Source organism: Elephantulus edwardii, unplaced genomic scaffold (genome assembly GCF_000299155.1).
Source record: "Elephantulus edwardii isolate Elephantulus edwardi_28Jun2011 unplaced genomic scaffold, EleEdw1.0 scaffold00138, whole genome shotgun sequence".
Taxonomy (NCBI): domain Eukaryota; kingdom Metazoa; phylum Chordata; class Mammalia; order Macroscelidea; family Macroscelididae; genus Elephantulus; species Elephantulus edwardii.
Window position 1 is genome coordinate 8857613 of NW_006399888.1, and position 17985 is coordinate 8875597.

General features: G+C 41.0%; 1 protein-coding gene across 2 annotated transcripts in view; it reads left to right on the top strand.

Annotated features, from left to right (window-relative positions):
• Nucleotides 1-1322: 1322 nt before the first annotated feature.
• Nucleotides 1323-17985, top strand: part of SNAP25 (synaptosomal-associated protein, 25kDa) — a 36848-nt gene continuing 20185 nt past the window's right edge. Inside the window, exons 1-3 of one of the 2 annotated variants that reach the window (XM_006894247.1) lie at nucleotides 1323-1450; nucleotides 3817-3858; nucleotides 16260-16308. In XM_006894247.1, the coding sequence (XP_006894309.1) occupies nucleotides 1379-1450; nucleotides 3817-3858; nucleotides 16260-16308 (163 nt within the window). In that variant the 5' untranslated portion in view covers nucleotides 1323-1378. The remainder of the gene's footprint in view (nucleotides 1451-3816; nucleotides 3859-16259; nucleotides 16309-17985) is intronic. The other variant, XM_006894248.1, reaches the window with a different exon arrangement.

The window sequence follows — 17985 nt, forward strand, 5'->3', positions numbered from 1 at the left end:
TTGAGTTGGCAGCGCAATTCGTTACCATTAAGCCACCAGAGCTCTCTATCTTTCTCAAATGGTATCCTTCAAGTATGTTCTGTCTATTGTATCTCAATGATACCTCAATTATGCTGCTAAAAAACCAGAATTTTAAAAACCTCTTAAGATAATGTGAAACTAAAAATATGCAGACCCACAACCCTTCCATCCCATCATTTTCAGCTGTTGGTTGATTTGTGTCTTAGAAGAGACCTGTCTTAAAAGGTATCTCCTTGCAGATGCAAATCAAAACCAAAATGAGGTACCATTTCACTCTAGTAAGAGTGGCAAAGTTTAACAGGGCAGCAAGTAACAGATGTTGGCGAAGATGCGGCAAAAAAGGAACTTTGTACATTGTTGGTGGGATTGTAAAATGTTGCAACCATTCTGGAAGGCAGTTTGGTGCTTCCTCAAAAAGCTGAACATAGAAATTCCATATGACCCAGCTATTCCACTACTTGGAATATATTCTGAGAATATGAGAACTGAGGCACAAATAGAGATTTGTACACCAATGTTCAAAGCAGCATTATTCACCATCACAGGAACATGGAAACAACCCAGATGTCCAACCACAAACGAATGGATTGGGAAATTATGGTACTTTCACACAATAGAATTACTATGGAGCATGCAGGAGCAGATAAAAAGTTATTACCTAACTTGGGAGGGACTGGAGAGCATTTTCCTGAGTGAACTAACTCAGTCCTACTAGGATAAATATTGTATAAAACCGTTATTGTAGGAGTGTAAGGATTCAGGTGTGGGAGAGGTTAAAGCAGAGGGATGTGGATGTACAGGAGGAAGAGCAGATTAATCATTGGATTGTACAATTTGTTGGGTGGGGATGGTGAGGGAAATGGAAAGAATTTGTTCGAATTTGTATTAGAATTTTGTAAATAAACTAATATTTTTCAATTTTTATTTTATCTTATTTTATTATTATTTTGTGTACCGTCAAATTAAGTCTGACTGGTACAGGAGGAGATTGCCTCGCCTTCTCCAAGAGGATCTGGTGGATTTGAACCACATACCTCTGCTATTGCAGTGCAGCTTCTTGCCACTAAGACACCAGAGCTCCCTAAATAAACTAATTTTTTAAAAAGGGATCTCCTTGGGAAAGTTGGGAAATGTGAGTTGATGACATCCTACAGAGGAAAGGTAGAAGTGTGCTGGCCACTCTGCGATGACTGACCGCGGAGATGGAGACAGGCCGTGTGAACCTTTCTCTCTGTGTGCACGCACCTTTTATACTTGCACACACATAACCCCTCATGTCTTCTTTGATCCCAGGACCTGTGGCCAAGCCCATCACTGACGCCCCAACGCAGGCTCCCAGCCACCCCTCACCGCTACGATGGCCGAAGACGCGGACATGCGCAATGAGCTGGAAGAGATGCAGAGAAGGGCCGACCAGCTGGCCGATGAGGTAAGAAGGAAGCCAGGGCAGGAAGGTGCGGGGCGCGGAGCTGGGGTGGTTTGTCTTATTCAAGTTAAGGTGAACAGAGGACTTCTACGGTCTTAAAAATAAAAACATAAATAAGCAGAATGTCATTTAAATATACTATACACCCAATACCTTGGGATGTGAAGTAGTTGATTTAGAAATCTGCATATCTATCTATCTATCTATCTATCTATCTATCTATCTATCTATCTATCCATCCATCCATCTATCCATCCACACACTTACATGTTAATTCTTCATCAAAACTCCCAATTTATTTTTTTATGTATAAGTTTATTTATAAGCAATTTTCATGAGGTCCTAAAACAATAATAGCAGTAGATCTTTTATTTGCCAGATATATTACAGGGAAAATAGGTGACAGAGTCAAGTCTGAAAAAGAGTTTAGTTAATAACCACACATCAATTAGCTATAATTAGTACAGAGTGTTTGATAATTTTCTTCTTTAGAAACAAACTTTACTGTCCTATGCTTATCCCACGTCCACCACATTCATCAATGGAGGAATACCCCACCTATGTAGCCAGTCACACTCCTGACCCTCATCCAGTCAGCCCTCAAACGTTCCCTTTCAGCCTGTGCTTACTGTCCTGTTCTGCACCCTTATTTAAGACTCAATCTCATTACTTTCCACCAGGCATCAATTTATAGCTTGCCATCCATTGAAAACTCCCAAGTTCTAGAACTCATAAGACGCCCAAGGACCACTGCGGAAAGCACTGCCTTTGGGTGGCACACTGGGGCTGACTCCAGCTCTGAGAGCCAGCTGTTCATTTTTCATAAGCCTTTATAAATTGGTTGTTAAATGTCAGCACTCCTAAAAATTAAATTATGTCAACTGGCAACTAGAAAACTGTGTTAATAACAAAGAAGAGGAATGCTCAAAATACCATTTTGTAATTGTTTGACTGTGGTCTTTGCTTTTGGAGACTATTTAATGTCTAGTGTTTGCAGGGAGGATGTGGCATGTATCCGTGCATCTTTCCAGCTTCTCGTTCAATGGCATTTTGGTAGTCAGAAATAAGCCATGGAAAGTTTGCTGATGCTGCAAGTCAGGCCTTAAATTGTTGATTGTTAAAATTAAGAAAATGGTATATATATAAAAAAATAATTAAGAACATGGTGGAGAAAATTATAAGGCCTATTAAATGTAAGTGTCTGATTATATTATGAACTGCTCAGAACATTTGAGGAAGTATTCTTCCAGTACTTTGAAAATTACTACTCCGTTTAACAGACATTTACATCATTGAATAAGTGAAGCAGCAGTATAATTCTTCATTGTTGCACTTTGACCTTCGTCTTTAAGATAAACGACAATATCACCCAGCATCCGGGCAGCTACCCTTGCTCATCAAACATTAGGCAAACATCAACATGCCTATTCTGTGAGAACCAGCTGGCTAGATGGACTTTACAATAAACAGGATCATATATTTTATTATTATCTGTAAATTGTGGCAATAATAATCCATTATTGCTGTAAAATAATATACATAAACATTTCTTTCTTGTTCTAGGGAGTCAATTATTATACATTTGGTAACACCATTGCCTACAACTATCTCTTTCAAAAACCAACCTGCTGACAGCTCTTATAAGAGAGTCAGTATTCTTCAGTTTCTTGCAGATTCTTAACCAAATAAGTTTGTCACTTAAAAGCACTGCTTTTTGAAATCACATTGGGTTTGGGATTATAGAGTTTCACAGAAAATGCAAACTACTGTCACAATTGTGCCCCAGGATTAGCATTGTGTTCAGCCTTTCTATCTCATCTTCTTTTATCAGTGGATAAAGATAATTTTAGCTGCTTCCTGTAGGCTAATTATGCCAAAGAGGATTGATTTTTCTCAGCCTAAAGGGACAGTTTAATTTTTACTAATAAGAATTGTCTATTGTGTACCTAGGAGTTTATTAAGAAAGTTGATGTATTCATTCCAATTCATTGAAAAGTTATGTTTAAAAATTCAATGTTCATATCAAATGAGTCCCCTAGGCTATACGATTTTTTTTCTTCATGCATCCTACACATGCAGAATTATCTTTTCATAATTACTTTGTCTTTGCTGACAAAATCCACTTTATAAAACTTTGATCTTATAGAGATAAATTGTAATCTAATTGCTTTAGGAAATCTTATTTCATCGAAAGCCTGATAAAAAAGAGATTTAAAATGAAAAATACTTTCTTTGTCTTAGTTTCAAACGTTAAAAGGATATTTGACAGCAATCTTTTGTGTTTCTCAAGGGAAGAAAGCATTTCTTTGACTTTGTAAGCCTCTCACTCCTGTACTTACAACATTTATGGTATTTTTGTTTTCTTTCAGTCACTGGAAAGCACCCGTCGTATGCTACAACTGGTTGAAGAGGTAAGAAATTACCATATTCAAAGATAAAGAAATTAGCTCTTTATGCTGATGTCTTCTTTTCCTAGACGCCAATGTCCCTCCCCTCACCATATTTCCTCAGATCCTAGTGTTCATTTTGCCTGCCAAGAATTCACCCAGTGGGGTGGGAATGCTGTTTTTAGATTGCTCTCTCTGTCTTCACTTTCTCTTACTGCTCCAGATCAACTTTTAAGTTGAGAAGCAGAGAAAGATAGGATTTCCAAGCAAATAAAGACTGAATTGCGAGGCAAAGCTAAAAGATTTTGAATGTGCCAAGAAATGATACACATGAAACTTCTTTGTAACGATTTTCATACCTCTTACATCACTTCTAATTGTGGCATTCTATTCTGACTTTACCCACACCTAAGTAAGGCCTTGAAAACTATGTATCCATGTAAGAATAAAGGCTGTGCCACCAGTGTACCAAATGGCATAGGGGTTACCCGTGGTGGGAAGATTTTAGTAGACCTCCCAGACCGAGACAGACTAGGAAGAAGGATTGGCCATCCACTTCTGAAATAGCCAGCCTCTGAAAACCTTGTAAGCAAGAGAACACAGTGATAGTAGTAGAGGTAGAGCCCAGGTTGGAAATCTATCGAAATTAGTCATCATCAGGCACCAAAACTCATGAAATAATAAGAAAACTCTGTAAGAAAGTGAAATCACAAATGCAGTCGTGTGACGATAGCTGCCTTTAATCTTCCTGAATCAGGTGGGAACAGGCATTTGCGAGGCATGGTTAATGAATCCCAAACTGTTTTTAAATGAGTAAAATAGGACAGATAACAATAATGGACTCAAAAGGGCGTTTGCAGGAAGCCTCCCTCATTCCAATTCGGTGGAACAGCAGTCAACCAGAGAGAATAAATGGATTAATTGAATTTGCCCACTGGGAGATGAAGTGGAAAAAGACTGGGATGGACTATATTTGTCTTCTCCTAATAGAACAAGCGTGATAGAAGGGTTTTGTTGGTTGTTGTTTTTTGGTTTTGTTTTTTTTTAAAAAAAAAGTGAAATACTATTTTCATTATGCTTTGAAATTGGTGGTTTGTGTGCAAATTTCAGGGTAGTGATCTTTTTCCGAGATCTTAGGCAGTCGCTAACAGATGACTGAATGAGCCTACCAACTTGGTGCTGCTATAAATTGCTTTTGTGGTGCCACAAAAGGGGGAGAAAATAAGTTTTATCAAGACAAAGAGAAGTGGCTGCCTGCTGCCCCATGGGGACCAATGTCTTCCCTTTTTCTGCAGCTTCAGCTTCTCACCAGGCAATGAAAAGGACTCAGTGTGAGTGGTTACCGGGCCACGTGGAGCTCCCTGGACAGTCAGGGAAGGAGGTGGTGGACTTCATGAAACCCTATGGTCATGACAGGGGCAATTGGAGACTGTACCTCAGTGTACAGTGGCTCTGACTGGGAGGCAAGGCTGGTGTGGGGCAGCAGGGGGCAGCAGCCTTCAGCCTCTCACTGAAGGGAAATATTTTCTTCGCTGTGTCCTGGGAACACTGCTAAGGTGCAGAAGTAGTTGATGACCAAGAAGGAAGCAGAACCTCTAAATCGAGGTGCCCTTGGAGAGACCTTCAGAGTAAACGTATCCGTCTTTGGGGAAAGAGACCTCGTGCTGGGAAGGGTGGAGGGGGGCAAGCTGAAAAGGTGGATTGACACAGTGACTGTAACAGTGGGCTCAGGAGTATCAGAGATGATGACAGTGGCACAGGATAGTGCAGGGTTCCGGTCCATTGTTCACAACTGTGAGTTGTGGTTAACTTGACCACACCTAACAACACCTTGCCATGTGGATGAATGGAAGGCATGAACCTTGGGAACGTTCTCACCTGAGCTCTGATTTTAACTTGAAGCCCAAAGTCACCTGGCCCAACCACTTTGCCAGTTCTTTACGACCTTTAACCACAGCTTCCAAACCCAGTTTTCCTCTTCTTCCTTGCATGCACATGGAAAGTAAAGTATGAAAGAACCAGAACCCTCACTCATGTGCACTGTTGGGATGATGTCTATGATGTGGAAAGGTGATGAGGATGTCTATGATGTGCAAACGCATCTGAATGCAGCACCTTGGAGAGACCCTCAGCCATCCAGACGTTGGGCTTTGGACCCTCCCTTGGCAGTGTCTTCCACTGCTGGCAGTGTCAGCCTGTATTTAAAAATGTGTGTCTGCTCACATTTATTCTGGAAGAAATCTCAAAAGCCCTATTGATTGAAGAAGGAATCTCAAATCATACATTCATTTCTTCTAAAGCATTTTTCAGTCAAGCATGAATCCATATCTTAGAACAAAGGCTGAAACAGCTGGAAGCTATCTCCCACCTCTAATAAATGAGAGGAGGCTGTTGGACTTTTCATCTGCAGGAAATGATGAGAACGGCATTATTAGAGTAGATTGATTTGCTCTTACTCCCTCCTGGGTTATTTCGTATTTATGGTCAAAGATCCCTTATGTCTAGGGCAGGGGCTATTTAGATGATGCCCTGCTTTTCAATCAAAAAGGAAATTATCTTTAAAAGAGAATCAGCATTAACTATTTATCAGGGAAAGAGTTATTCTGAAAGTCTGAACACTGCAATATCAAGATCTTGCTCAGGATCCCAAAGTACATCAGCGCTATGTAATTTGAATTCAACTGACTTTTTATTAAAATTTTGTCTCAAAGACGGGAAAGGTTACTAAACTTATGAAGTCTAAGGCAAAACATTTCACTTTCATTTCTGGTACTACTGTTAAAATATGCCCGTGGGATGGGTCACTACCCAGACCTATCATGCCCATGGGGTAGAACATGTCCTGCCAGTGAAATGGGGTGGCCCAGTTGGACCTTGAAAATGAGACTGCCAACAGCTGAGAGAACAGAGCTGCCATCCAGAGGCCATGGGAGGCAGGGCTGAAGCCTAGGCAGAGAGGTCTCCACCCTGAATCCAGAGCTTGGCCAATTCCCAAGTCTGGAGGACAGAACCACTGACCACATAGCCTCGGGGGGTGGGGGAGAATAGACTTGAGGGCTAATGTGAATCATTCTGCTGGCTTTGGGACTTGCTTAACACCTTCTTTTCCGTTTCTCCCATCTGTAATACCATTTGTATGCCTTGTACTGATTCTACTATTGTATTTTTGGAGGCATATAATCTATACACTACATTTCACAGGTTCTCAGATAAAAAGGAGTTTTTCCCCAGAATGGACTATGACTAACATCTCAGACTTACTTAATTTAGACGGTTTCAGAAGATGAGAGTTTTGACTTGGAGTTGGGTAAAGACTTTTGAGACCGTGTGGTGTTTTGCATGTGGCAAGAGCATGGAATTTGAAGGCCAAAGAATGGTATGCTATGGACTGAATTGTGTTCTCTCCAAAATAATGTTTGGTAAATCCAAATATCTACAACTGTGTTTATAATCTCATACAGAATAAGGTCCTCTTTGTTGTTAAGAAGGCAGAATTAGTGTAGGGTGACTTTTGAGTCAATTTCCTTTGAGCTATGAGAGATTAAGTGAGAACTGGAAAGCAGAGTTGGGGAAAGAGAGAGCCCAAATCATGTGTCCAGGATGGAAGCTCAGAAGAGTCAGAGCCAGCAGGATGGAGGAAGAGCCCCCCTGGAGAGGGATGGTTGGAAGAAATGTGAGCTTCTAACCTCCTAAGCTGAGAAAATAAATCTCTGCTTGTTGAAATCATTGCCTGTGTTAAATATTACACATTTTAGGGTAGTGTTGGAGGACCACCACCCCAAACTGACAGCCCCACCAAGAAGAGTGACAGAGTGAAAAACCCACGTGTCACAAAAGCAAGGAGTTTGTTTAAAAAGAAAGTAATTCTGGGCAGAGTGGTTATCATGTTCCCACCCAAAAATTCCATTTCACTGTAGACCACCCCCTGGCTTTCCTAGTCATTGACCTTCACACTTGAAGGATTAACTTCCTCTTGGCAATCATCTTACTAATAAGGAGGAAAGTGTGTAAGCAGGCTACTTCATGCCTTTATCTCTTCCCCTGTTTTAACCAGTTTCTGAGATGTCCATCCCTAACAGACTATTTCTCTGAGGAGCCAGTGTGGTCTTGTCTGTGAACAATCTCCTGTGTCCGTTGGAACTTGAGTACCTGTATCCATAAGCAAAGTCTAGTCCAGAGTGAACTCTCAGGTTGCAGCCGTTTACATTAACTCCCATCAGCCAACATCTTCTCCTTGTTTGGTCCTGTTCTCTTCATTTTGGTCCCATCCTTTAGCACCAGTCAGATTCAGGAGCCCACACATTTCAACATGACTAGTTCCTTTATGCCCCTTCAGTTGCAGCAACAAAAGTAACTATCTGAGCTATGCTTCCCAGGGCCCCTAGCCTCTTATTCTTCTCCATGATTATAGTGGCAAAGTGGTAAGAAGCTTCACTGCAATCCCAAAGGCCTACGGTTTGAATCTACCAGATGTTCTGCGGGAGGATGAGCATTCTGTCATGTGATTTACTGCCTCTGAAAACCTGCTGGAGGGTCAGCTGTGGGTCACTTCAGACTCAACAATAGCAACAACAAGGCGGGGAAGCAGGTTACAGTAGATGTTAGGAACTGTCAGGCTTCTCACGTGTGCCCACAGGACCTCTGCTCTTTCCTCTTGAGGCTTTGAACCAAAGTCCACAACTCTCAGTTCTTCTGATTATGTCATCTGCACAGCTCTGCAGTAAGCCTTAGCTTTGGTGAAGGATGCGGAGGCAGTTCTAGGTCAGCCCTGTCTCGCATGAGGCTCTTATCATTTCTGCTGTTGCTGCCACTGGCGTTGGTCCCAGATTATCTCAAACAGGCACTTCTGCTCCAAATGCATAGCTACACTCTTCGCTTCTCCTTTCTGGATGGCAGTGAGATTCTCAGTTTCTGCCTCTAAATCTGCTCAATTAAAATCTGGCAGGATGGCAAGACTGACCAAGCCTCTCATTAATATGAATCAAGTGTGCATGACAGCTCTCAATACAGAGATTTCTAGAATACAAGGTATCATATATTATGACAACGTCTGGTTTAAACTGGCTGTGATCACTGGTGTTCCTAGAGACACCCTACCCTATCTCAGCAGCACAAGATAACTAAGATAGGAAGCTTAACACACACACACACACACACACACACACACACACACGCGCGCGCGCGCACACACACACACACACACATACCCTCACAGAGGGAAAGGGAGAAAAGAATTAGGGGGGAAAGAGAGAATCTGGATACCACAGAGACAGGACATAAGGTTCAAAATAATTTTGCCACATTAGATCCCTTCCCTCCTCCCTGGGCACTGTCTCTTTGAATGAAAGCATTTTAAGCACACTTAACAGAATACCTGGGTCTGAGGGTAGGTGGGGCCATGAAGAGCGACTTCATGAAGAAGCAGATACCTGAGTCGCTTTTCAAATGCAAGGCCATAAGCCACTTTAGGAGCATAAAGAGAAGGACCCAAAGTGACCTAGTGGTAAGAAACTGCACGGCAATCTCAAAGGCATGTAGTTCGAATCCACCAGATGCTCCTCTGGAGGACAGGAGCATAAAGCGGGGTAACAATAGATTATCACAGAAGAATCTTGAAAATGTCCCCTAGGAAGGGACGAAGACTCCAGGAAAGGCCAATTAGCATCATTCATGCTTTAGGAGGTAAATGAGGTCTGCAGAGTGATAGGCGGGGTCCAGGAAAAGCTACTCTCTACTTTAGGGGACACTGATTCCAAAGAGCCCCACACAACTTCTAGAAAGCAGTTCTTGAAGGCTCCCTCACATTTCATGGCTAATTTAGTATTTATTTTTTTCTTTTTCATGCCAGCTCGAGTGGCACAATCCTCTGGGAGTTGCACTATTAACCCAGTGACCAGGCATCTCTGGTAGTTCGAATCCACCAAAGGAGGAAATGAGCACTCTCCTCCAATGAGATTTACAGCTTCTGAAGTCCAATGGAGGCTCAGTTATGGTCACTTCCAACTTGATGGCAATGAGTGATGAGCATTTGTGAAGAAACTGACCGTTAGAGTAGACTAAGCTGTCTAGGTGTGTCTAAGTCCGTGAGATTGGCTCAGGATAGGGCAGGGTTAGGAACTGTTGTGCATAGGGTGACTATGAGTCACAGGTGACTTGACGGCACATAACAACAAACATTCTAAAACTACATTAGTGCTATTAGTGTTAGACTTTCCCCTGAAAAGGGGGGAAAAATTAAGTGGGGCAATTCTTCTCAGATATGCAGATTTGGGGTCTTTTGGAATTTAGGCAGTTAAGAGAGTGCCTGGGGGTGGTCTATTTTTGCTTAAATGTGTTGGACTTTGGGGAAAACATGTTAGACTGGGAAAAGAAAGATCAAAAATATTTTCTAAACATTGTCTTCATTATGTACCAAAAAAAAATGTAGGGGAAAGAAAGAAAAGAAAATCTCTTTGATGCCTCCAGCTCCTGCGTTTTTAGGTAGACTGCTTTCCCAGAAATCTCAAATGCAAACCCCAGATTGTGCTGAGATGAAAATAGAGCCGCCTCCTCTCATTCTTGGTGGTTCAAATGCCACACTCTTCATGTAATCATAGAAAGTAGTATTCTGCCTCCCGTGGAATATCATGCTCATCGCTGCCCTTATTCTGTGAGTTTCTAGTCCCCCCAGAGAACAATCTAGTTATTTTTATGCAAGGTGTTAGCAGAAAAACGGAGCCAAGTGTAAGCACTAATATTTTTCTCGGACCTTCCGTGCACCAGGCACACCACTCACTCTGAATAGTTATCGTCATCTTCCTCATCATTTACGTAGTGTCTCATTTAATCCCTTTTGTACATAGGGTTTTCAAAGGCCTGCTATTTCGGAAATGGATGGCCAATCCATCTTCCTAGTCTATCTTAATTAGATTGCTCAGATTTAGGACATTATCTGACAGACAAGCATTTTTTGCCATTACTTGCTATGCATCAGAGAGCTGGACAGTGACTAGGAATGATAGACAGAGAATTGACGCCTTCGAGCTGTGGTTTTGGAGGAGAGTATATACCATCGACTGCTAGGAGAACAAACAAGTTCATCCTTGAAAGGGTGAAGCCAGGCTGCTCCTTGGAGGCAAGGATTCTGAAGCTTCGTCTGACATGCTTTGGACATGCTGTGAGGTGGGATCACTCCTTGGAGAAGGACATCATGCTTGGGAGGATGGAGGGACAGCGCAGGAGAGGAAGACCCTTGATGAGATGGATTGATTCAGTGACTGGGGTAATGGGGATGGGACTGTTGGAGACAATAAGGTTGGCAAGGAATAGAACAGGGTTTAGGTCTGTTGTACATAGATAGGGTCGCTATGAGTCGCAAGCAACTTGATGGCACATAACAAAAACAACAACTTAATCCCTGTAGCCATCTTTCTCTGTTACTTTTACCATGGGTGGAATTGAGTACAGAGTAGTTAATTATCTTCGTTGGGATACACAGATGAAGTGGAAAAAATCTATCTGATTCATAAGAGTGAATCTTAATCTTAGATCTGATGCCTAACTCTTCTTACACTGTTGTTATATACCATCAAGTCCAAACAGCCAGCAGGTGTCTGAGACAGTAAATCACATGGGAAGAAGTTGTCCACCTTTTTCCCTGTTGCTGCTGGTGGATTCGAACCATGAACCTTTGGCTTGGCAGTGCAACTCCTTACCATTAAGTAACTTCTAAATACTTTTTTCTTTGAGGGTATCACAAAGGATGTAAGGAAACCAACAAAGTGCTCTCTCTAAACTGGTTGGAATTCCACTCAGATGAAATCTTACATCTATATTTTTTTTCTATTTTGCATTTTATTTTTTTTTTTACTTTTTATTGTAATGTGAGTGAAAGTTTACGAATTCGGTTTTCAGAATTCGTACACATTTTGAGATGTTGGCTACAGTCCCCCGTTGTCACAGCCTTTTCCCTCTTCATGGAGTTTCCTTGTTCCATCGTCTTTCCTTCCTATTCCCTCCCACCTTCAGAGCCTTCTCCTGGGCAGTGCTGCCTTTGACCATTGGTTTTCATTGTATAAGGAAAGTGCCTGTCTTCCTGTTACGGATCACCTTCTAGGCTTTTCTGCTGTTTGACAGAAAGCTGAGCTTTGAGGATGACCAGGTGATTTTAAAACCATAGTCTTGGAGGCTCCACCAGTCTCTCCCAAGCCCATAAGCCTCACCTTCTTTTATGACTTTGAGTTTGATACCCACGTCCCCATTCTCTAGGCATTTTCTATGGGCTTCCTCTCCCAGCGGTCAGCAGTGGGAGCCGGGCACTGTGTCATTCTAGACACAGGATCATGGAAACTGAGCCTCGGTTTTCTGTACTTCTTTGTACTAAAACTTTCATGTCTTTACTCCGAACCAATAGTTACACCTTACATTGCCATTCATGGATTTTTAAGACCTAAGCTGTTACTCAACAAAGTAGAATGTAGAACATTGTCTTTGCAAATTGTAGTATGTCCGTAGACACTGATGTCCTCCAAGACAATGCGTACAGCTCTCAGGCCAGTTCTTCCTTCAAGGCCTTTGTTTATACCCTCTCACAAAAACTAAGGCCTTTTCACGACTTTGCCTCTTGTCTGCTCTTCTATGTACATGGATCTGTTTGCAGCATAGAAACATAATTTGCAAAACCTATATGGTCTGAGATTTAGTCTCATTTACCTGTGCACTACTGTTCATCTTGCCTGTCAGCCAATGTGTCCACTCATTGATTACTGTCTGTTGTTACCGATAGTGCCAGATTGTAGATGTAATAATATTTCTTTTTGTGGCCTGTAACTCATGTGCATCTATCTCTCTGTCTTTCTTTACCTTAGTGTTACTGTGCTAATAACCCATTTCCCCTTCACCCAGTCTAATGCCCTGGTAGCATATTGAGCTGCTAAACAGAAGGTCATCAGTTCAAACCCACAGCCATTCTTTCAGAAAAATATCAGTCTGCTCACATTAAGATTTGTACTCTGAGAAGCGTAATGGAGGGTCTCCATGAGTCAGCGTTGACTCCAAGGCAGTGGATTTGGGTTTGATTTTGATCTGCTGCTGTTGTTGTTGTCAGGTGTCCTTGGTTCGCTCATGGTGACCCTATGAACTATGAACCCTATGAACTCTGCCCAGTCCTCCTCCATCTTAGAAAGTAGAAAGTACAGTTAAGGCCTTGTTTTGTTCTGTGCCGTCGAGTCGCTTGTGACTCATAACAACCATGCTCTGTCTTTTGCCAACCTTATAATCTCTGGCACGCTTACCCCCCATTTCCCCAGTCACTAAATCAATCCATCTCATCGAGGGTCTTCCTCTCCTGTGCTGTCCCTCCACCTTCCCAAGCACTATGTCCCTCTCCAAGGACTGGTCTAGCCTTGCAACATGTCCAAAGTAGGTCAGACGAAGCTTCAGAATCCTTGCCTCCAAGGAGCAGCCTGATTTCACTCTCTTCAGGATGAACCTGTTTGTTCTCCTGGGAGTCCACGGTATCGTCAATACTACACTTTGGAGCACTACAGCTCGAAAGCATCAGATCTCTTTCTATCATCCCTAGTCATAAGTCCTGCTTAAGAAAAAAAAATTAAATTGCCTTTCTAGTCTAGAATCTTCCTAGTTTATATGAGGTTCAATATCAGCAGAAGCAGCAGCATCTGAGAATTTGTTAGAAATGCAGACACTCAGGAGTCTCGAGATATTCATATGCACATGAAAGATTCAGAAGTAGTGATCTAGAACTTTCTATCATTGGTAATGCTTTTCTTAAATTTTATCTTTCTGTCTCAGTATCCTGCTATCAGTGCCTTGCTAGATCTATTGACTTTATCAACATGAAATGCTTGCTCTAGGCCAGGAACCAGCACCCTAGTACATTATCCAGGTTTACTTAATCCACGTACCAGCCCATCAAGTATATGCTATTATTATTTCTATATTGCAAATGAGAGAACCGAGGCTCAGAGCAATCCTCTGAGATGCCACAGCCAGGAAATGAAACCAGCACAATTACAGCTCGGGTCACCTGCCTCCAGAGTCCACACTGAGTAGTAACTACAGAAGCTGTCTCTGGTCCTCACCCTGTAAGCCACAGACGAGTTTTGCAATACCGCAACATTTTCTGAAGAAGTCCCTTTATAAAAGGTTACAGAACTCATTGTCAGTGTTCTCTTTCAGTAATTACAAACATGATTGGAATTTAGTTTCAAACTATTGCTTAAAAGAATATCTTTTGCTCTCTTTCCTGGTTCAAAGCATAAAGTTCCAAGTGGGAAATAAATGGGGCTATGGAAGATACCTTATTTTAGAATTTGTTCTGGACTGTGCCATGAATTTTCCTTGAAAAAAATGGCTAATCCAGACTAACCAATTCCATTTTATGCTTATTGATATGTGCTTATAAAAGGGAAGATCTTTACTTAGCATTAACTATCATCTTAACCTTCTTGTTGTTGTTACATGCTTGGGACTCATAGTGACCCTATGGACAACAGGTCTATCCTGAGCCAACCTTACTGTCTCCAATACACTCACCCCCATTACCCCAATCATCAAGTCAATTCCCCTTATCTAAGGTTTTCCTCTCTTGCATTGTCCCACCACCCTTCCAAGCATGGTGTCGCCCTCCAAGGACTGATAACTCCTTGCAACATGCCCAAAGTATATCAGACAGAGCTTCAGAATCCTTACCTCCAAGGAGCAGCCTGGTTTCACTCTCTTCAGGAGGAGCCTGTTTGTTCTCCTAGCAGTCCATAGTATATTCAATACTCTTCTCCAGCATCACAAATCAAAGGCATCAATTTTCCTTCTGTCGTCTCTAATCATTGTCCAGCTTTCTGGTGCATAGCAAGTAATTGTGAAGACAATGGCCTGGATCAGGCACGCCCTAGTCTCCAGACTGGTATCATTGCTCTTCAGTTCTCTAGAGAGGTCCCTGACAGCAGATTTCCCCAATGCAATTCATCTTTCTATTTCATGGCTGCTGGTACCAAGAGTTTTGATTGTGGTGTTGATTCCTAGATATGAGCAGTGCTGAAGGAACAGAAACACCTTCCCCACATCCATCATCTCCTCTTCCCTCCTCACAAGACTTTCTACTTCTTTGGCAATAAAGAATTTTATAAAAAGTGAGTTTTTAAAAAGGATTTCTCTTGCCTGACACATCAGGAGCAAAGCTTATGGAGGAATGATTTTGTTTTCTACTACCATTACATGGTAACTTAAATTTCAGAGTAGAGAGCCCCTATTTCTCATCTGAGGAGCTGTGATGGCCTAGTGGTAAGAGTTACATTGCCAACTCAAAGGCATATGATTGCTTGAAGGGAGAAAGATGGGCAGGCTCCTCCCGTGCACTTTATGTATTGCCTCTGAAATCCCACTGGAGGGTCAACTATGTGTCATTTCTGACTCAGATGCACAGAACAACAATAGCATTTCTCATCAGTCAATCCATTTCCTTTGTCTTAGAGTTTTTTCCTCAGAAAACGTGCCCATGTCCCTTTAAGTGGTGTTTCTCAACCTCTGTGAGAGCCACATTCATTTCTTATAATCTCAAAGTCTTATCTCCCCATCTCAGAGTCTTAAATATCTCCCCAGCAGAGCATCCCTTCCATCTCAGGGGTGGAGAGTCTGATATATCACACCAGAGAAGATTTATTCCAGGAGATGGTGAAGCAGCTGCATTAGGAACACTATGGTCATTTTTAGGGAGCTCTGGTGGCCTAGTGGTAAGAAGCTGTGTTGCAGTCACAAAGGAACACAGTTTGAATCCACCAGCTGCTCCGAGGGAGAAGGATGGACAGTCTCCTCCCATGTGATTTACTGCCTCTGAAAACCTGCTGGAGGGTCAGCTGTGAGTCAGTTCTGACTCTACGGTTCACAACTACAACAATAGGCATTTTTATTTTCCAAATTTTAATTATAACAAATTTTTTTATTGTGTGTGTGTGTGTGTGTGTGTGTGTGTGTGTGTGTGTACCGTCAAATCAGATCTGACTGGTACAGGAAGATTGTTCCTCCTTCTCCAGCAGAGCATCTGGTGGATTTGAACCGTGCACCTCTGGGATTGCAGTACACCTTCTTGCCACTAAGGCACCAGAGCTCTCCCTAATTATAACAAATTTTAATTTTAAAGACCACAGTAAGTATGTGTTTTCAAGTTCCATGTAAACTCTGGTCCCAACTTCCCTCCATGGAGACAGGGTTGGGAATTTGTACTTCTTTCCTCTGGAAGAGTCACCAGTTGAGTCAATTCATGATCTTCTGAGTCCCTTCCCAGCTCCTCAGTGCTCTGACCATGTTTCTTCCCTTGGGTCTGCCTTTATTTTCCATTTCTAGGGCTAATTGTCCTGTTTACTGATGTCTCTTTCTCTCTTTTCTCTCTCTAACTCCTTTTCACCTTTGCTACCGTTATTGGGATGTAGAGTAAAGATGCTGGTATCAGGACTTTGGTTATGTTGGATGAACAAGGAGGTAAGTTCAGATTTCTTCAGTAAGAACTATTCCATGTCTGAATTAAGTGCACCTGAAAAAATTGTTTTTGCAAATGCAGGTTTTAACATGAGTGTTAGTATGTGTTCTCAAATTTTTATCTTGCTTTTCCCCTCTTCCTGTTGAAAAGATTGATTAAAAAAAATGTATGACAAAGAATTGAAAGTGGAAAGAAAGTCATTACTCTTCATTTGTTAGTGTTAAGTCAACAGCTACTTTTTGGTAATTCTTTTGTAATACAGTGTCTTAAGCAATGTCAGAGTTCTCTTATTCTCTTTGCCACTAACCTTTTCCATAAATTTACTTTCATTCAGATAATTTCTAGCAGTATATCATGTTGTCCATTTCTTTTGACTGTCTTAATTCATTATCTAGCAACTTTTAGCATTATCTACCTTTCCAATTTATTATGAATATCTTTTAAATAACTGGAAGCCATTTTTAACAGGATATGACCAGAAGAGATCACATGCAAAATGGAAAACTGAACTGGTTGAAATATTTTTTAAAAATTATGTTTCTATTATTATTTCATTAAAATAGATTATTAGTAGTGGTATTTTATAACATTAGAAGCAATGTTAATGCTCACTTTGACATCTCTGTATCCTGAATCCATATCTTAGAAGGACACAACAGTTTTCTATTTTGTCTCAATATATCTAGCCATATGGCAGCGTTTTCTAAATTCTAGCCACAAATTTTTCCCTTGTTTCTGTTCTGATCTCTTGTAAGTAGACTTTTGATAAAATATTTCTCTTTTATATTTTTTATACAAGTGCTAGAAAATCCTTCAGAACTTTGAGAGATTATTATGTACAAAATAGAAGCAGAAAATATATTCACAGCCTGAGGTGTCACAGAGTCTAAACATAAACCTTAGTCTGGAAGGAATATTATCATATGGATAACACACAGAGGGCACTTACCCCCTGAAATTGAGAGTCCCTACAAATCATCAAGGAAAAGAGCAGCATCTCACAAAGGGAAATGGCCATAGAGTAAAAACAATCCTTTTCTGAACAAATACATGAAATTATGCTTCTGCCTCACTCAGAATCTAAAAAAGTTAAAACAATATTGAGATCCCTCTTTTTCTGTAGCCGGCTGGCAAAATTTGTAAAAACTTATTAGTGTGTGGAGAAACGAGGACTGACATTCTACAGCCGAGTGTTATTAATGACTGGTGCAAATGTTTTAAAGAATGACGTGATATTTTTTTTTATTTTGAAGTACATGCATTTTTGACCAGAATGTTCTGCCCCTACAGTTTTATACAACTGATACACATTTACAATTGCACAAAGAACTATGAGCATGTCTTTATCTGTAATAGTATAAAACTGGAAATATTCTAAATGTCTGTCAGTCAGGAGGCCAACTAAATTAATTATGGTAGGACCATAAGAGGAAGAATTACACTTAAAATTTGTTGGTTTGGGGTCTTTTTCCTGTCTTGTGTACTACATACAGTGTTGTAGCACATAATTTGTTGATGTTATTATTCTCCAGGCAATCCTCAAAGACAAAGATATTTCTAAAGATACTGACAAGAAGAGATAATAATAATAATATTAATAATAATAATAATGATATTTTTTTAAAAAATGTATTCTCCTTAAGATCACTTTTACAATGATGTCATGAGACCAGAACTCA